This window comes from Mobula hypostoma, chromosome 14, assembly GCF_963921235.1.
Source record: "Mobula hypostoma chromosome 14, sMobHyp1.1, whole genome shotgun sequence".
In the NCBI taxonomy this organism is placed as follows: domain Eukaryota; kingdom Metazoa; phylum Chordata; class Chondrichthyes; order Myliobatiformes; family Myliobatidae; genus Mobula; species Mobula hypostoma.
This window is the reverse complement of record NC_086110.1, coordinates 12,598,878-12,620,260: the sequence shown is the minus strand read 5'-3', so window position 1 is coordinate 12,620,260 and position 21,383 is coordinate 12,598,878. Positions and strand designations below refer to the sequence as shown.

The following is a 21,383-nucleotide window of genomic DNA, read 5'->3' as shown; positions in this document are numbered from 1 at the left end:
TCCTACTGATTGTGCATCATACAGACCGATATCTCTTCTGAATGTAGACTCTAAAATTTTTTCAAAAATTCTAGCAACTAGACTGGAGAAGGTGTTACCTCAAATTATTTCCATGGATCAAACCGGATTTATTAAAAATCACTATTCATCCTTTAATATTAGGAGGTTAATGAATATTCTTTACACCCCCTCATTTACTACCCCGGAATGTATTATCTCATTAGATGCTGAGAAAGCCTTTGACAGAGTTGAATGGCCTTATTTATTTAATGTTCTTGAGAAATTTAATTTTAATTTGACATTTATATCTTGGATTAAATTATTATATTACTCCCCGGTAGCCTCGGTTTGTACAAATAATTATAGATCTCCTTTTTTTCGTCTTTTTCGTGGTACTAGGCAAGGTTGCCCTTTTAGTCCTTTACTATTTAATATTGCTCTTGAACCTTTAGCAATTGCTATTCGTGACTCGCCAAATATTGTTGGTATTACCCGTGGAAACGAAATACATAAATTATCATTATATGCAGATGATTTGTTGTTATACATCTCTAACCCGGAGAAGTCAATTCCTGCTATCCTAGATCTGTTAGCTCAATTTAGTAACTTCCCTGGTTACAAATTGAATCTTAGTAAGAGTGAATTATTCCCTTTAAATAAGCATGTACCTATTTATGGACGTTTACCATTTAAATTGGTTACTGATTCATATATATATTTAGGGATAACAATTACGAAAAAATATAAAGATTTATTTAAAGCTAATTTTTTACCTTTAATTGATCAGATTAAGCTTTTATTTACCAAATGGTCCCCAATCTCTTTATCTTTGATTGGTCGGATTAATGCTATTAAGATGATCATTTTGCCCAAATTTTTGTATATATTCCAATCGGTTCCAATTTTTATCCCAAAATCTTTTTTTGATAATGTAGATTCAAAAATTTCCTCATATATTTGGCAGAATAAAAATCCTAGGTTAGGTAAAAGGTATCTACAGAAATCTAAAAAGGGGGGGGGGCTCGCCCTCCCGAATTTTAGATTCTATTATTGGGCAATTAATATTCGATATTTAAAATTTTGGTTACAAGATTTGGACGCATCTTTAAACCCTCATTGGGTAAATCTTGAATCTAATTCATTACAAGGGTTTTCCTTGGGTTCGGTTTTAGGAACTTTACTTCCTTTTACTTCTTTTAAATCATATAAACAAATGAACAACCCAATAGTTAAGCATACTTTACATATATGGTTTCAATTCCGAAGATTTTTTGGGTTTAATCAATTTATTCTAGCAAGTCTCATTATATCGAATTTTCTTTTTCAACCTTCCACGATGGATCAAGCTTACTTTGATTGGAAAACCAAAGGTATAATATCTTTTCACGATTTATTCTTGGATAACTGTTTTATGTCTTTTGATCAACTCTCTAATAAATATAACTTACCCAGATCTCACTTTTTTAGATATCTACAGATGAAAAACTTTTTAATTACTGTCTCTCCTAATTTTCCACACCCATATCCAATGGACACTTTGGAAAAAATCTTAGATTTAAATCTCTCTCAGAAAAGTGTAGTAGTAATTATATATAATATAATTATGAATCTATGTCCTGATGCTTCTAATAAAATTAAAGCTGACTGGGAAAGAGAACTTGAGATTAATATACCGACTGAAAAATGGGAAAAAAATCTTCAGTTGGTGAATTCATCCTCTGTATGTGCTAAGCATAGGTTGATACAATTTAAAGTAGTGCACAGGACTCATATGTCCAAAGATAAACTATCTCATTATTACTCTTATATTAATCCAATATGTGACAGATGTCATTCCGAGATAGCTTCTTTAACCCACATGTTTTGGTCATGTCCCTTGTTGGAGAAATATTGGAAAGATATTTTTGATATTACTTCAACGGTCCTAAATATAGACTTACAACCTCATCCAATTACTGCTATCTTTGGACTACCAATGATAGACTTAAATAATTTAACCTCTTCATCACGAAGGATGATTGCATTTCTTACTTTAATGGCTAGAAGGTCCATTTTGTTGAATTGGAAAGAGATTAATCCTCCTACTGTATTTCTTTGGTTTTCACAAACTATGGTGTGTTTGAATTTGGAGAAAATTAGAAGTGCAGTTTATGACCCTTCCATTAAGTTTGAAAAAACTTGGAGGCCATTCATTCAGCATTTTCATTTGATGTAATTTGATCATTTCCAAACTTGTTTTATCTCTCTGTACTGTTGTTGGAGGGGAATGGAGTTGTCGACGCTGAGGTTTTCTTCTTTTCCATTTTTAAGTTGTTAGTTTTGCCCAAGTCTTTTAGTTTAGTTGATTAATTTTGTTTTTCTTTGGGGATGGGGTTTGCTTTTTTTTGTTTTGTTTTTTTTTCTTTTTTTCATGATTTTTTTTCCAGTTTTTTTTTTGCTTTGTATTATCCGTGGTTAGTTCTACATGTTTGGGAGCTTTGTTAATTTACACTACTTGGTTTTGCAATTACTTTTTTTAAGTATAACAATATATCTCCTACTATTTGTATTATTGCTATGTTTCGTTTCTGTATTTTGAAATTAATAGAAAGATTGAAAAAGAAAGAAACCAGTTTGTCTCATTTGCCTAGAAAATGTTGCTGAAGGTGGCAAATATCAGGTGACATTACGAGACCTGCCATAGTGGAAATTTTAACAAGTTTACAAGGAAAGATGAAGTTGAGCGAATGAAGGCTAGTTTCAGAAAACAAGTAAACAACAGGAATTCTGCAGATGCTGGAAATTCAAGCAACACACATAAAAGTTGCTGGTGAACGCAGCAGGCCAGGCAGCATCTCTAGGAAGAGGTACAGTCCTGAAACGTCGACTGTACCTTTTCCTAGAGATGCTGCCTGGCCTGCTGCGTTCACCAGCAACTTTTATGTGTGTTTCAGAAAACAAGTGTCATTTTTTTGCCAAGAAAAACAGTGAAAATGAAGGAAATACCTGTGCCAGCTACGAAGTCTCAAAACGTATTGCAGAAAAGATGAAGCCTTTTACAGATGGAGAGTTTGTCAAAGAATGTTTACTGGCAGTGGTGGATATTGTTTGTCCTGAAAAGAAATCTTTATTTGCATCTATCAGCCTGTCAGCAAGAACGATCACATGGTGAATTGAAGAAATGTCAGCAGATGTTAAAAGTTGTTTAAGGGATGCCTGCAGCAAATTGCAATTTTGTTACAATTGCGCTTGATGAGAGCACAGACTTGAGAGAAACTGCTCAGCTCGCAGTGTTTGTGCGAGGAGTGACCTCAACTTTTCAAATTTTTGAAGAGTTTATTCAATTAATTCCTATGAAGGACACAGTTACTAGAACAGACATTTTTGAAGCTTTGTTGAAAATGATGTCAGAAATGAAACTTAATGCATCGAAGCTAATTAACATCACAACTGATGGGGCACCAGTAATGGTGGGACAGAAAAAAGGCTTCATTCATCGCATTGCTGCAAGGACAAATGGAAAACCTTGGAATCGCACATAAACTGGTTAAAATTCATTGCATTATCCATCAAGAGGCATTATATGCCAAGTCTTTGAAATTATATGATTATGAAGACACATAGTCCTCTTTTATTGTCATTTAGTAATACATGCATTAAGAAATGATACATTATTTCCTCCGGTGTGATATCACAAAACACAGGACAAACCAAGACTGAAAAAACTGACAAAACCACATAACTATAACATATAGTTACAAATACCATAACTTGATGAAGAAGTCCGTGAGCACAGTAAAGTTCAAAGTTTCTCAAATGTCCCACATCTCACGCAGACGGGAGAGGGAAGAAAAGCTCTCCCTGCCATGCTGACCACAATCCGACTCTGAGTCATCCGAAAACTTTGAGCTCTGATCAGCTCTCCGACACTGAGTACCGAGCGCCATCTCTGTCCAAACGATTCGACCTCCTTCTCGGTTGCCAAAAGCAGGCAAGGCCAGGGGCTTTGAGGCCTATCCTCCAAAAGATTCTTGACCACACAGTAACGACAGCAGTGAATGGGCGTTTCAGAAATTTCTCCAGATGTTCCTCTGCGCTTTCACGTCCATTCTCCATCAAATCAGAATTGTCCACAGCTCCTATCTAACAGATACGATATCATTTTTCAACCGAGAGCTGCGCTCGCGCAGCGCGCTGCCATCTTCTCCTCCCACCAATTAAAGGATGTTATGGACATTGTTGTGAAAGCAGTGAATTTGATTCTATCTCGTGGATTGAATCATCACCAATTTCAGCAGTTTTTGTTGGATACGGAGGCAGAGTATAGGGACCTGGCTTATTTCTGCATTGTACGCTGACTTAGCCGAGGGTCAATGCCGGATTGAATATTTGCATTGTATGAAGAGGTGGCAATATTCCTTGAAAGCAAAATTGAGGATGCTTCACATTTTCGTGATCCTGATTGGCTTGCAACCTTGGCATTTCTTGTGGACATTACATCTTATTTAAATAACTTGAATTTACAACTTCAAGGAAAAAATCAGCTAATACATGAGATGTATGGTCATATTGTGACCTTTGAAAGAAAGCTGCAATTGTGGGAGTACCGGCTTCAAAAAGGAAATTGTACACATTTTTCCACTTTTCAAAAAAGTGAAGCGCAGATCCAGGCATTTTTGTGAATATGCTCCAGGAATTGAGAGAAGAGTTTTCATCTTGTTTTGCTGATTTTTGCTTGCATGCAAATGAGTTCAAGCTGTTTGCTACTCCATTTGATGTGGAAGTGGACACTGCATCAGAAATTTTTCAAATGGAATTGATTGAGATGCAGTGTGACGGCATTGAGATTGATATTTCATTCTGAAGGTGTGTCAATGCTTGACTTCTATAGAAAATATATTCATCCAACTGGGAAGTATCCTAACTTAGTGGACCATGCAAAAAAGATGGCATCATTGTTTGGCAGCACTAATCTGTGTGAGCAATTATTTTCAAAAATGAAGCATGCCAAGAACCATTTGAGAACAAGATTGACTGATGCCCATCTGGATAATGTCTTGCTCTTGGCATCAACAAGTCTGACACCCAATATTGAGAAGCTTCCAAGCAACAAACAGTATCAAATTTCACATTGATTTATTGACTGTTTGCATTAAAATTTTCTTTTTATTATACTTAATTTACCACCATTCAATGCATCATGTTCATACGTTTTATGTTTAAAGATTGTGTCCTTTAACAGATTCAAAAGATGCCTTGATTGAAATAAATTGCAACTAAACTGAGTTCTTTGATTACTAATTGGCATCTTTGGTTAAGCACAAATGATTTTCTAGCATGCGTTATTCATTAATTTAAGGCAAAGCATAACTAGATGTGTTTAAATGGATAATTCCCATATTTCAAGTTTTTTATGGCATTTATCTGGCCCGCCGTCCACTCATTAATACGCAATCCAGCCCACAGAAGCAAAAAGGTTGCCGACCCCTGGTCTAAAAGTTTCAGAGAGTTGCAGAGAGCTTTTCTAAGTGTGAAATTAATGTTCATGTTTGGCTGGGATTTTCAGAATCCAAATATACTGTAGGTCATAGATGCATGAGTAACTGTTAATTATGTACATGTTTCACTTGTGTCAGATTGCCTTGAATGCCCTTGGAGGGGAAGGGGATGGACAGATGGGCATCATTCCAGCCAATACACAACTGCAGACAAGCCTGTCTGTTAACTTGGGCACTAACAACCAGAGTCCACATGTGGAGCTGAACATTTCTACATTCAATGGTAAATTTACCTTAAGATATGTTGAGTTATACATTCCAGGAGATGTATCAAAGAAATTAAACCTTTTTATAGTTGTTGCCATTATTAAAATTGCTAACTTTTAGATTTAAAAATTATTTCCAAGGTTTATTATTTGAATCTTTTTTTTTAATGTACTGGTGTTTTCAAACTTGGCTGATTAGTTAGTTTTGAACATGGATTCACTATTAATCCATATACAGCAAACCTAATGTTGGGAACAAAATCTACATAACTGAGAAGAAAATCTGCAGATGATGGAAATCCAGGCAACACAAATGAATAGGACAATTGATTGTATGGTTATTTTGGAGAAAGGGCATTGGAGTTCTTTCAGACATCCTGGCCAAAATGTAGCCCTTAATAATCAACTTGCTTAAGTTGATTATTTGGTTATTTTCACAACACTGGCTTGATTGAATGACTTTGTTGTGTGCAATTTGGCTGTCATTTTTCTTGTTTTTCATGAGTATTTCTGAGGCTGTAGAGCACTTGGGGATGTGCCAAGAAAGTGGAAAAAGTACATAATTCCAAATCTTTCCCTTTTTCTGAAGTTCCTTGTGAAAGCCACAGAATTATAACTTCATTTCCAGCTATATATTTACCTTTTTACATGCCAACCATTTAAAAAAAATCTGACTGGAGACCATTAATGATATTTAATATTTTCTTAGTGGGCAAAGAGCATTAGTGATATTGGCTCTGACAGTAATTTTTACAGCCATTGATTCTACTAGCCTCAACAGCAATTGTCAAGGAGTACATTAATCTTATCTGTGATTGTGGGAGCTGAAAACTTTTTGAAGGCACTGTACTTGAAGTTCCATAGTTGATATTCACAAGTTTATTTTGTGCTTCACTATCTGAAGGGCATACCCATGAAACTGCATCTAGTACCCATATTCAGCAAGGCATGTGTTTGTGATTGCACTATCTTATCATCATAAAAAGCTGGGTCAAACCAACATGTTCATCTTTTGGTAGATGTAATCAATCATTTATGCAAACTACTTTGTATAGTTAGCAAACTTGTTTGGTCAATTATACATTATTTATTTGCATTTCCCTCGTTTTACTGCAAGTCTGTGTTTCCATATAGACACAATCATTCGGGCTGTACTTATCTTCGCCGAGGGTATATTTAATGGAGAGTCTCATGTCGTTCATCCCAGTGCACACAATCTCTCTGGACATATCCAGGTTCCCATTGTTCCACCAAAAGATGTACAAGTGGATCTACACATCAAGGCTTTTGTGGGCTACAGAAACAGGTGAGCAGTGGGAGAGGAAACTGGATGAGCACTGTGTAGATTAATTGAAATGTAACTTGCAGATGCCCTTTTATTTTGACTACAAACAACTTGAACCATGTTGTAGTGTCATGTTATGATGAAAGGCTTCAACCTGTACTTGGAAACTCTTGTTTCTGTTTGCATAGATGTGGCCTTACCTGTGTAGGTTTTCTGCCATTCTCTGTTTTAATTTGAAAGTTGTCCAAGCATTTGTCTTACTTACAGTATCTGGGTTATATAGTTATGCTCAAGATGTAACAAGGTACTATAAGTCAACACAGTGCTTTGAACATGAAGCCTTGGTTTTGAATGTCAGATTGACTCGCTTACACTGAACTACTATGCTTAAGTCCTCCACTTGAGACTCATTATTTGAGGTTCGGCTGGAGGGCATAAACATAATTATGGAATATACAATATGCTTAAGTGCATTTGTGGAAAATTCAGCTTTGAAGAAGATTTCTGTCTTTTGAAGTCAAGTCAAGTTTATTGTCATTTCGACCATAAGCTGCTGGTACAGTACACAGTAAAAACGAAACGACGTTCCTCCAGGACCATGGTGCTACATGAAACAACACAAAACTACACTAGACTATGTGAGACAACACAAGGCTACACTGGACTACGTAAAACAACATAAAAACGGCACTAGACTACAGACCTGCTCAGGACTACATAAAGTGCACAAAACAGTGCAGAGCAGTACAATAATCAATAAACAAGACAATAGGCACAGTACAGGACAAATTACAATATAATAATAAATGATGTAGATGTCAGTCTTGACTCATGGGTATTGAGGAGTCTGATGGCTTGGGGGAAGAAACTGTTGCACAGTCTGGTCGTGAGAGCCCAAATGCTTCGGTACCTTTTGACAGATGGCAGGAGGGAGAAGAATTTGTGTGAGGGGTAAGTGAGGTCCTTCACAATGCTGTTTGCTTTGTGGGTGCAGCGTGTGGTGTCGATGTCTGTAATAGTGGGAAGAGAGACCCCGATGATCTTCTCAGCTGACCTCACTATCCGCTGCAGGGTCTTGCTATCCAAGACGGTGCAATTCCTGAACCAGGCAGTGATGTAGCTGCTCAGGATGCTCTTGATACATCCTCTGTAGCATATGGTGAGGATGGGGCGGGGGGGCATAGATGGACTTCTCTCAGCCTTTGCAGAAAGTAGAGACGGTGCTGGGCTTTCTTGGTTATGGAGCTGGTGTTGAGGGACCAGGTGAGATTCTCCGCCAGGTGAACACCAAGAAATTTGGTGCTCTTAACGATCTCAACGGAGGAGCCATCAATGTTCAGCGGAGAGTGGTCGCTCCGTGCTCTACTGAAGTCAACAACCATCTCTTTTGTTTTGTTCACATTCAGAGACAGGTTGGTGGCTCTGCACCAGTCTGTTAGCTGCTGCACCTCCTCTCTGTATGCTGACTCGCCGTTTTTGCTGATGAGACCCACCACGGTCGTGTCATTGGCAAACTTAATGATGTGAAAATGTCAAACTGACCCCATATTAGAAACATGTTCAGAAAGCATGATGTATTTAAAGAGAAGACTGGAGATAGCCTTATTAATATTTCTCAGTTTATTAACTGTAAATTCCAATTAAAAAAAGGTTGACATTTGAATCTAAAGAACTGCTGGAAAGGGCAGTGAATTGGGATTTAAAGAATGGAGATGTTCTAATTAACAAAATGGTAAGGTCAAGGGGTTGAATAGCTTTTTGTGTTCCTGTGTTCTTATTAATCTTGTCATTTTAATGGGATCTAGTGTGCAAAATTTCCTGTAGTGCTTGTTTATATTACAGTTAGTGCCTTTCAGTGTGTGTAGTTAATTGCACATGAACAGTGTATGTTGAAGCTGAATATAAGATGCTTGTTTTTTTTTCCCTATTTGAAAGAAGATGCATCTAACACAGATGTGTGTTATTAAGTAATTCATTATCTTATCCAATTTCTGACGGTTGACAATGTTATGATGGCAAACTGCAAAATTGCCTTATCTGTACTCAAAGGTACAAAGCATAAACTTGTCACAACACTGAAAAAGCCCCAACAAGTGCATTCAGAGGAACACTTTGAAAGATCTGAGTAAAAATATGAAAAGGGAACTGTGAGAAACCCCAGACAAATAAGCTGAAGTACTGTGAAACCACACTAGGTGTTCAGTACCTTCATAATGTCTTGAATTATAGAAGTAATTCGATGTGAGGAAACATTACTGTAGACAGTTTTGTTCAATAAAATTGGGAATGATATTGTGATATTTGTGCTCAGCATGCAGTTTCATGTGTTTGAACTGACAAGACAGCTGCCACGATTTTCAATGTATGCACAATGCACTCCCGGAACTGGTGCTGAACCTCAGAGTTATGTCACCTTCACAATCAGTGATCGTATGCAGAGGGTAAGTTGAAGCACTGACCTACATCATGTTTTATAAAGTTAGTTAGGATAGTGTCATCAAAATGTGATCCTGAATGATGGAGGGAGAGGGAAAGACTGAATTGGATGTGGTGTCAGAAAGTTTCCAGTTCTTTCAGAAGAATGAGTTAAAGACATTAGAATTAAAGTAATGAAGTAAGAGATAAAGTTGAAGAAAACAATTGAACAATGCAGTGGTGACTTGTAATTTATTGACATGAAACTTGAAACCAAGTGAACGGTGAATGGGATTACAATAGACTTCAAGGAGATATGGGCAGGTGGGTGAAATGACAAGTTAGGAGGCAGATGGAATGCATTGTAGAGAAATGCAAAATTGTTAGATTTGCTTAGGAAGAATGACAAAGACTGGAGGACACATTTATAACAGTACAGAAGCAACAAAATCTGGTGGTTTATCTGAATTGTTCATTGAAAGTGTTGGGACAGATTGAGAAAGTGTAAAATGTATGTGGAATTTGGGGCTTTCTGTGTGCCATTATTTTATGAAGACATTAGAAAGGGTATAGAAGAGATTTCAGGGAAAAAGGGTTTGAGTTATGTGAATTGGAGAAGCTGACCCTGTACCCCTTGGAACAGAGGAGTTTTGAGAGATATTTAAAATCATCAGGTGTATAAACAGTTCTCAGAGAGAAACTGTTCTCACTAGTGAAAAGGTCAAGAATGATGCATGTTACAGATATTCTGTCTAACTTACATTGTCTTAAAACATTTAAACATTCTTTGAAGAAATGCAGCTGTCAATGGCGAGACCAGTATGTAATGCACATCCAAAAGGCCCTTGAGAAAGTGTCTAAACTGCCTTCTAAAGCCATGCATCCCTGTAGCACAGTTAGGCAAGGGTTCTAGGATTTTTTTTTTAACCACGATGAAAGATTGGTGATGTACTTTCAAGTCATGATGATATCCAGCTTGGAGAAGGATCTGAGGGAGTGGTGGTATCTCCATTCACCTGCTGCCATGTTCTTCTATATGCAAGTTTGAAAGGTAATTCTAAAGAAGTCTTGGACACAAGACACTGCAAAAACATGGAGCAAAACACTAGATGCAGGATAAATTCAGTGGGTCAGGCAGCATCTATGGAGAGAAGCGGACGTGGACGGTAGATGTTTCAGGTCGGGACCCTTCCTCTGGACAATCTGGATGAAGCCATGGAACACATTGCTAACCATTTTCATATTTGATGTGCAAATCTTGGAGGGATAAGCAGCCAATCAAGAAGTCTGGCTTGGATACAGTCAAGCTTAACTTATACAGACAAATAGGATGTATTTCATTACGCATCTGACTTGTTTCTTGCAGATGGTGGAAAGGCTTTGACAAGTTGAGAAATTAGTCACCCGCTATATTTCACACAGCTTGTGGCAATACTTATGAAGCTAATTTAATTAAGTTTCCGATCAGCAGTGACACTCAAGGTATTGATGGGAGTTGGGTAATAGATGTGCTATTGAGTTCTAAGAAGAAGTGATTAGCCCCTCTCTTGTGAAGATGGTCACATCCTCTCATTTTTGTGTATGGAGTTCTACACCAATTCCACTCCAGTAATTCAGTCCTCGCTGCAGTGTCCTGTTTATAACAGTGCTGTCATTAACATTTTGTTTTATTTTACTGATATCTATGGTAATAACTAATGTACAGTTAGCACTACTGCATTATGAAGTACTGTCATAAAACTAGTTCACAATTACTCTCTTAGTCATTCCACCTGGTCCCAGCCAATTTCCTTTCCTTAAAGAGACTTAAATTACTGCTTTTTTCATTAAGTTATTATACAGTTCCAACAATAGCACTGAACTGTAGAATTGCTATTCAATATTACCCCTAGTTAATAATTGTAGTATCTAGAAGAAAAAAGGGCAATAAAGATCCTTTAGCTTTCCATTTGAATGGAGAGATGACTTCTGATAAGAAATACATTTTCTGTTACTGCACAGTTATTTATATTGATGTCAGTGATAACTTACATCAGAGGCTCCCAACCTGGGGTTCACGGATCCCTGGGTTAATGTTGGAAACCCCTGACTTACATCCTTCATAATGGATAAAGAACTGTCCAGTTGTGATAAGTGGGCTCTGATATGTTTTTGTCCAATTACAATTACTAAGGCCACCACTCCCAGGTGCTATTTGGACCACTACCTGACTGTGATTGAATAAGATGTGATGTTTATGGAATTGTTTGAATTTGGTTGCCATATTGACTTCACTTTATATTATTTGCTGTTCCCTTTATAGGTTGTGATGTGGATAAATCAGAACTTCCTCTTACCTGAAGATATTGAGTGCCCATCTGCACCATTGGAAGTCTGCTTCATATCCCTGAGAGACGGTGGGAAGCTGATTATTAAAATGAATATTAATGGAGAGGTAATGTTGTTTTACTAAACTGAAAACAAAACTGACCTTAAAAATGATTTTACAAATACAAATTAACAAAAATTTTACACAGATGCCATATATCTGTACTGCCTCCATGCTAGAGTTATCCAAATAAATCTTACACTTTTCTCTTTAACTTTGTTTTCCTCCACTTCAAATGTTCCTTATATCATTGTCAGGTTTTTAAACTGGATTGGTCTTCTCTGCGTCTCAAACTTGCAGGGTAATAGAACAGCTCAATAAGAATTTCAAAAAGTTAACTGAAGTCAAAAGTTCAAAGTAATTCCTTCAAGACCAACAACCTTCTCCTCCCTGATCTGTCCCCCGTACAAAGGGAATACTCCAAGCCACCCCTCTCTAAATCAAGTTCTCTTTCAGTTCTTCACCCCTCTTCCCTTCTGGTCACTGCAGTTTACATGACTAGCCACTTATTTTACGGCTATGCCCCCTTGTTCATGGCTCTCCCACTGGTGAAAAATCTTGGCATCCATCCGTCAAGCCCTGTTAACATCTCAAACATGAGGAAATCTGCAGATGCTGGAAATTCAAGCAACACACACAAAATGCTGGTGGAATGCAGCAGGCCAGGCAACATCTATGGGAAGAAGTACAATCAATGTTTCGGGCCAAGACCCTTCGTCAGGACTAACTGAAGGAAGAGATAGTAAGAGATTTGAAGGTGGGAGTGGGAGGGGAGATCCGAAATGATAGGAGAAGACAGGAGGGGGAGGAGTAAAGCTAGGAGCTGGAAAGTTGATTGGAAAAAGGGATACAAGGCTGGAGAAGGGAGAGGATCATGAGACGGGAGGCCTAGGGAGAAAGAAAGGGGGAGGGGAGCACCAGAGGAAGATGGAGAGCAGGCAAGGAGTTATTGTGAGGGGGACAGAGAGAGAAAAAAGAGAGAGAAATAAAAGGGAAAATAAATAAATGAACAAACAAACAAACAAATAAATAAGGGATAGGGTAAGAAGGGCAGGAGTGGCATTAACAGAAGTTAGAGAAATCAATGTTCATGCCATCAGGCTGGAGGCTACCCGGACGGAATATAAGGTGTTGTTCCTCAAACCTGAGTGTGGCTTCATCTTGACAGTAGAGGGAAGCTCTGTCCGCCAGAGAAAGCAGGATCTCCCAGTGGTCGCACATTTTAATTCTACGTCCTATTCCCATTCTGACATGTCAATCCATGGCCTCCTCTACTTTCGGATCTCCCCCTCCCCCTCCCACTTTCTAATCTCTTAGTATCTCTTATGTACTTCTTCCTATAGATGCTGCCTGGCCTGCTGCGTTCCACCAGCATCTTGTGTGTGTTGCCTGTTAACATCTGTTATGTCTGAATAAGGTAAATTCTCATTATTCTAAGCTGCAAGGAATATAGACCCAAAACTGCCCAGTTACCCTTGATAGAACAAACCTCTCATCCCAAGAATTAGCCCAGCGAATCTCCTTTGGAATACCTTCAGTGCTACTTGTTTTCAGGTAAAGTGCCCAAAACTGTGCACAGTATTCCAGCTATGGCCCATGCCCACTAACTCCCAGTACAGTTGTAATGCTGTAATAGAGCCTCTCTATCTTTAAATTTCAACCCCCTTATAATAAATGTCAGTGTGGTTTTTTTTTGCCTTTTTTACTATTTGACCTTTCTTTGTGATTCATGCACTAGAACACATCGATCCCTCTGTACTTCACTCATTTTCAGACTGTCCATTTAGATAATAATCAATCTTTTAATTTGTCTTTCTGAAGTGATGACTTGCACTTCACCATATTCATCTCTCAGTCAGACTTTCATCCAGTCTCTCAGTCTGCCTGTATTCCATTGCAGAATTAGTGTCTATTCTTTCTACCTTTTTTCCTTTCACCAGCAAATTGGGAACGTTTGTAATTTATTCCCTCCTCTAGGTCATTAATGTAGGTATTAAATAGATTTGCGTGATGGGGTGGAGATATGTCTCTCCAAAAGGAGGTGTAAGGCGCTCCTCCCCTCTGCAGGTCACCCTTGAGCAAGGTGTAGCTCCTGCTTAGCCCCCACTTCCTGATTAGGGTCATGTGAAACCATGGGAGCAGATAGTATGAGCAGCTGTTGCATTTCACAAGTCCTGATTAAGTGACCATTGATGCCAGGCAGACAATCTCTGAAGTGTGTTGAAGATGGTTGGGGTGTAAAAGCACTGCCCAGAAGAAGGCAATGCCAAACCACTTCTGTAGAAAAATTCGCTAAGAACAATCATGGTCACAGAAAGACCATGATTGCCCATGTCATTTGACACAGCACATGACGATGATGATGATGAAATAAATAAGGCCACAATAGCTGGGGTGCTGCACTAGTTAACCCCCTCTGCTCTGAAAAAGATCTATTAATTCCTCGCTTATTATATAACAGTCAGTTTCATTTCAATTCTTACTTCAGTGGTTGGTAAGTTGATGGAGAAGATCATGAAAGGCAGGACTTATGAACATTTGGAGAGATATAATATGACTAGTAATAGTCAGCATGGCTTTGTTAAAAGCAGGTCGTGCCTTACGAGCCTGATTGAATTTTTTGAGGATGTTACTAAATACATTGATGAAGGTAGAGCAGTAGATGTAGTGTATATGGATTTCAGCTAGGCATTTGGCAAGGTACCTCATGCAAGTCTTATTGAGAAAGTAAGGAAGCATGGGATCCAAGGGGACATTGCTTTGTGGATCCAGAACTGGCTTGCCCACAGAAGGCAAAGAGTAGTTGTAGAGGGGTCATACTCTGCATGGAGGTGTGCCTCAGGGATCTGTTCTGGGACCCCTACTCTTCATGATTTTTATAAATGACCTGGATGAAGCAGTGGAGGGATGGGTTAGTAAATTTACTGGTGACATAAAGGTTGGAAGTGTTGTGGATAGTGTGGAGGGCTGTCAGAGGTTACAGTGGGACATTGATAGGATGCAAAACTGGGCTGAGAAGTGGCAGATGGAGTTCAACCCAGGTAAGTGTGAGATGGTTCATTTTGGTAGGTGAAATGTGATGACAAAATATAGTATTAATTGTCAGTGTGGAGTATCAGAGGGATCTTGGGGTCTGAGTCCATAGGACACTCAAGGCTGCTGCGCAGGTTGCCTCTGTGGTTAAGAAAGCATATGGTATGTTGGCCTTCATCAATAGTGGGATTGAGTTGAGGAGCCAAGAGGTAATGTTGCAGCTCTATAGGACCCTGGTCAGACCCACTTGGATTACTGTGCTCAGTTCTAGTCCCCTCACTATAGGAAGGATGTGGAAACCATAGAAAGGGTGCAGAGATTTACAAGGATGTTGCCTGGATTGGGGAGCATGCCTTATGAGGATAGGTTGAGTGAACTCGGCCTTTCTTCCTTGGAGCAATAGAAGATGAGAGGTGACCTGATAGAGGCATTGATCGTGTGGATAGTCAGAGGCTTTTTCCCAGGGCTGAAATGGCTAGCACAAGTGGGTACAGTTTTAAGGTGCTTGGAAGCAGGTACAGAGGAGATGTCAGGGGTAAGTTTTTTATGCAGAGAGGGGTGAGTGCATGGAATGGGCTGCCGGCACAATGGTGGAGGTGGAAACAATAGGGCCTTTCAAGAGATTCCTGGACAGGTACATGGAGCTCAGAAAAATAGAGGGGTGTGGGTAGCACTAGGTAATTTCTAAGGTGAGGACATGTTCGGCACAGCATTGTGGGCTGAAGGGCCTGTATTGTGCTGTAGGTTTTCTATGTTTCTAAAATAGTTCTTGCTTTCTTTTGCATTCATGGAACCTGACTTTGCATCTGAAGCTGCACTAGAAAATGAAGGTCTTCTGATAGAGGGCAAGGTGGTGTTTACATTGACTATAGGATTTTGTCAAATAACTTTTCACAATAGCATCAGAAATAGGTGTGAGCTTTGTTATCTAAATTCTTAATCCTGCTGTCATTTAATAATTAATCCAGTACTACTTCCACTTTGTTTCTATTCCCCATATCTCTTGATTTCTTTAGAGAGAAGGAATCAGGCTTGAGTACATGAAGCATGTAAATAGGTACCCAAAGACCTTGAGGGATTCACATCTCTGAATAGATTTCACTTCATGATAGTCTTCTTTACCCTGAGAGGTTCTTCTGCCTCCAGAATCTAGAACCTGGAGGCAAGCAGTCTTTCAGCATCTACCCAGTCAATTCACCTCAGAGTCGGATGTATTGTGATCAGATTACATTTCATTATTCTAAACACCTGCTCAACTAACACTTCCTCAGGCAACACCTCAAAGCAGAACACAATTGAATTAATCTCAAATATACTCAGCAAGGAATTATTTCACTAGAATTCTATGCATCCAGCTAAATTTCCTTAGTGTTATAAATTAAAGCCTGCTATAAAAGGATTTCCCTGCTGTCATGTTTTTGATTACTTCTGTAGTTAATTTTTCCTACAGGTTGCCATTAGAACAGAAGACATTGACCTTGCTGGTGAAATAATCCAGTCCTTGACGTCATTTCTAGCTATTGAAGACCTCCAAGTAGAAGCAGACTTCCCTGCCTACTTTGAAGAACTGCGCCAAGTGCTTGTCCAGGTATGTGTTACTCATCTAGCAAGTCTCACAATTATGAATGCCAATTATCAGTGTTTGAACATGAGTCAGTTCATTAACATGTCCATGAAAGTTTATTTCATTTCTATTCAACGTATGAGATTCCAGGAGGGAACCAAAGAGGCTGCTTATATTAAAAATATGTTAGAATTAATAAAACAGGTGTTTCTTTCTCCTGCTGTTAGTAGTAGTAATCTGAGCAGGAGGTCTCTAGAAATCACAGTCATAGTGTGTTTGCTTATCTACAGAGGAAATGCATATATCGGGTATCAACTCTATAGCTTTATAAAGGTATTTTCCATCTTAAAGATAAAAGCAGAAAATGCTGGAAATATTCCTCAGGTCAGGTTACCAGGTCTTTCAGCAAATCCCCTCTCATTCCATGCCAGAGTCATATATACTTTATTATGATCGCAGACATCTCACCTCTGCCGGAAGTTCTGGGAGTCTCCCGCATATTGATAGTGGCTCTCTGATGCCCGGAAGTTATATACAATATCCCGCAAATCGATTTTTGGGAGAGGGAGAGTGAGAGCGAGCATCCTGATAAGTCTGCTTAGCACGAAGAGAGACCTATCAGTTTTCTTTGTGGGTGGGCTTTACAGTCGACCTCAAAAATAATGACAGTGTTGCTCTCTGCACTGTTTGCAACAGTGACTTTTCTATTGCCCGTGGTGGGTTAAAATGTAAAAGACATGTTGAGGTGAGTTTAACAGATGTCATTCTTTCATTAGCGTAGCTAACGTTGTTTAAACTAGCTGGCTGGCTGCTAAGGAGCTACTCTATTGATGTCCTACGTGATAACGCCAAACTCGCTGTAGACTTGCTTAAAGTTGTAATAGAATAAACATAATAATATAATGTATGTACATATTGCAATGTCACATTTTCTGCATATACCCAACTTGGTTTTCAGATTAGACAAAATCACTAAAAAAAGTATTACATACACCCTTGGAGGTCAACTGGGGGTGGGGGGGGTGGTATGGGGTTGCGGGGGGTGGGGCTGCTACCTCCCTGAAATGAGTTTTTGCAGGGTGGGATGTCTGTGATTGGTCAGGCTACCAAGTAATCAGTCTTTCAGCAACTAGCCTCTCACTCCACCCTAGAGTCGTACATACTTTATTTTGATTAGGTTGTATCTCATTTTTTGAGGTACCTGCTCAAGCTCTCCTCCATGCTGAAAATCACTATTGTTTGGGGTTGTTGATATTCTATAATAGTGACAGGTTGGGAAAGGAGAATTGACTATTAAGACCCATTTTCTTGTGCATCAATGAATGAGTTGGAGCTTAGCCTGCTAGTGTGTGCAAATGTATATTGTAGCTCAGCCACAGAGATTAGAGTGACCTTGGTTTGGAATCATTATGGCTTTGAAAGGTATCATCAAAGGTTCAGTAGATTCCTATGATTTCTGAAGATTGACTACACGCCCTTGGACATTTGTTGGAAGTGAGGTGCTGCACTGCAGCAAGAAAATGTGTTAAAGACAAAGTCAGTGCAATGCTATTGTCATTAGTTTCTACACTCAGTGACTACTATATTAGGTATACTCTTCAACCCCATGTGGTCTTCTGCTGCTGTAGCCCATTGAGGTTCAATGTGTTGTGTGTTCAGAGATGCCTGTCAGCTTGAACCATTCTCCACTGACCTTTCATTAAGGCGTTTGTGCTCACCAGGTGTATTTTTCCCCCACTCTGTAAACTCTAGCGACTGCTGTGTGCAAAAACCCTAGGAGATCAGCAGTTTCTGAGATACTCACACTACACTGTCTGCACCAACAATCATTCCACTTCAAAGTCACTTCCATAACATTTCTTTCCCTTTCTGATGCTTGGTCTGAACAACAACTGAATCTGTTGTCCATATCTGTATGCTTTTATGCATTGAGTTCCTGCCACATGATTGGTTATGGATATTTCCATAAATGAGCAGGTATACAGGTGTATCTAATAAAGTAGCCATTGAGTGAAATGTCACTGAGATTAATAAGCCTTCACCATCCATTCCCAGTGGCACCACTGCCACCTTTATTGTCATTCTTTCTTGATCCTCAACTTGTTTCAGATGCTCCTACAGTACTCTCCACCTCTCCTCCTCCTCTGCAATTTAAACACATACTATACTTGTTTTTTCACTTCTATTAATGAAATGTTGATTTGAAATGCTGACTCATACTCTTTTCATAGATGCTGCCTGACCTACTGATTTCTGTTTTTCAGACTTCCAGCATCAGCAGATCTTTTTTTCACTCTCCAGCATTCGTTATTCTGTTGTCTTTTGTTCACAGTTCAAAGTAAATTTATTAGCACAGTACATACTGTTTATGTTACCATATATAATCATCAAATTCATTTTCTTGCAGGCATAACACAGTAGAATTAATGAAAGACTGTACCCTACAGGAAGAGAGGTTGAAATGCTCTCAAAATGCCTGAGAAACTCAGCAAGTCAGGCAGCATCAATGGAAAGTAATATATATGCTAGATAGGCAGGGAGTTAGAGACTGCTGTGGGACAGAACAATATCAGCTCACATGGCACAGCCACCAGTACTGTAGGAAAAGGGTCCTGCTCCATTGGGATGGCTTTCCTTAAACAAGCTGTTTCTTGCAAATCTAATAGCTTCGGCTGTAAATTAAGCCATAAACTAAACATCCAAAGGGGTGTGTTCAGCTGAAGGGAATTTAAGAAAGTTAATGAGAAAGGATAAGATATAGGATAGTGAAATAAATAATAATAATCAGAAGAACATCAACAAGGCAGAGAATTTTTAAAAAATGGTAACATGCCTCTAGTTAGAGCCAGGGTAAGAAAAACAGATAAAATTGAAGGTTCTTCAGCGGAATGGTTGTATTCATACAGAAATGGCACAAACCGAAATAAAAATGTACAATCTAATTACATTATTTTAATGAAGAAATGCATAGTTTTTGACAAATATATATACTCTTAAAGGGTACAAGTGGTCCCACATGGCAAGTAAGAATTTAAAGATTACCCAGGATCATTCCAACGGGAAATGATAACTATTTCTTGCTCCACAGTTGCTGCCTAACCTGCTGAGCATTACCAGCATTTTGTTTCATTTTTTGGCATACCTGAAATTTACTAACATTTACTTTGTTTTAATGTTTTCCTATTACATTTATCCACTGTTTTCATCTTCTAACACCTCTTCCTCCCTCAATCCCAAACACACTAACTCCATCCCAGAGCTGTGATCATGCACTGAAATGCTGCAGGAACGCTGTTTGCACTTTGCTTGCTGATGACTCTGTTTCTCCCGTGCTGACTGTCATGCTTTACATTAATTCGCACTTGCATTTTTTGATTTTATTTTCACTTTAGACAGATGATGAAGATTATTTTTTCTGCAATATGATACACAACACTAAAACTCATTACATGTGCATGTAATACTGGTCAACCAGATAGACGTTAAATGCCAATTGAGAAAGGGGAAATCAGTGTTTGATGGTTCTAATTTTAATTCAATGTACTTCTTGTAGTAGAGATGCATTGCTTCTAATCAAATTGTATCTCATTGCAGTAGTAAACCTATTGAGTATTTGTTTGCACAGATATGCTGATTTGAACTGCTTCATTTCGAACAGGTGGATGGTTATCATTCCGTGCATCAAAAACTCACTGCTGAGATGGCCGATCACTCTAACCTGGTCCGTAGCTTGTTGATTCGGGCAGAAGATGCACGTTTAATGGGTGACATGTAAGTACTGGATGCTGCGGTCCTGCATAATAGCTCATCAATTGAAAGATTATCAGCCAAAAATGTTAACTGTCTTTCACCCCCACCCTTATACATTCTGCCTGACTTGTTGAATTTTCCATTTTCCATTTTAATTTCCAGCATCTGAGCTTAGAGCTTTTCATATTATTTGGATTCCAATGATTGCAGGATTGAATGGCTTTTCATATGAAGAGCGTTTGATGGCTCTGGGCCTGTATTCACTAGAATTCAGAAGAATGAGGGGTGACGTCATTGAAACCTATCAAATGGTGAAAGACCTTGATAGTGTGGATATGGAGAGGATGTTTCCTATGGTGGGAGAGTCTAAGACCAAAGGACACAGCCTCAGAATAGAGGGGTGTCCTTTAAGAATGGAGATGTGGAGGAGTTTCTTTAGCTACAGCGTGGTGAATATGTGGAATTCTTGTTTGTTGCGTAATGTCTTCCTGTGACAGCATAGAACAGAAAGTCTGGTATCATGCTTGTGAGCAATGTAGCCAACCCAACAGAGCCAGTGGGTTGTAATCAGGGCATTCGGGAGCTTGGCTCAAGTGGGAAGCTAATGCTGGATCACTTGTCCCTTTTTGTCACTTTTGGGGAATTTTCTACAGTGTTGAACCTTTACATGCCTGCTGTTGGTGGTCAGTGCCGTCAGAATTTTTGGAGGATAAGGCTCATCTCTGACTGGGCATGTTGAACTTCAAATATGCTTCTTCACGGCCAATCAAAGGCTGCACTGCTGGTGCAGGCATTCCCAAACTTTGCCACTATTGTCTGCTTTTGCACCCGAGATGATCACCGGTAGCTTACCACATTCACCTGCTTATGCCTTGGCCACCTGTCCTTGGTAAATTGCTGGAAACAATATCCCTGCACCTCTAGCAGCTGGAATGTGAGGAGCCTGGCTGGAAGTGAGGCCAAGTTTTCCCAAGTAGTTCTATTCAGCTGTTATCCTAAGCTGTTACAGTCCCTGTGGTTAGAGAGACTGTAACAGCTTCTGAAACAGTATGCTGTATGAGTTGGAGGGCAATTTGAAGTGCTATGTACCCCTAGGGTTCATATTTTCTGTGGACTGTCACTTTAAAACGTTGGGGGAATGAGACTGACTTTTGGCTACTGTTTGAGCTGCTCCAGAGAGAGAGAGAGAGGTGGAGTTATTTGATGGACAATCAATATTATGGTT

The 21,383-nt window shown here is 39.0% G+C and overlaps 1 protein-coding gene across 1 annotated transcript in view; it reads left to right on the top strand.

Moving 5' to 3' along the window:
• The window catches only part of bbs2 (Bardet-Biedl syndrome 2), a 126,787-nt gene that overhangs the window by 80,914 nt on the left and 24,490 nt on the right, over positions 1 to 21,383 (top strand). Inside the window, exons 11-16 of the mRNA XM_063066684.1 lie at positions 5,616 to 5,760; positions 6,878 to 7,049; positions 9,340 to 9,469; positions 11,746 to 11,877; positions 16,295 to 16,432; positions 20,067 to 20,179. Coding sequence (XP_062922754.1) covers positions 5,616 to 5,760; positions 6,878 to 7,049; positions 9,340 to 9,469; positions 11,746 to 11,877; positions 16,295 to 16,432; positions 20,067 to 20,179 — 830 coding nt within the window. The remainder of the gene's footprint in view (positions 1 to 5,615; positions 5,761 to 6,877; positions 7,050 to 9,339; positions 9,470 to 11,745; positions 11,878 to 16,294; positions 16,433 to 20,066; positions 20,180 to 21,383) is intronic.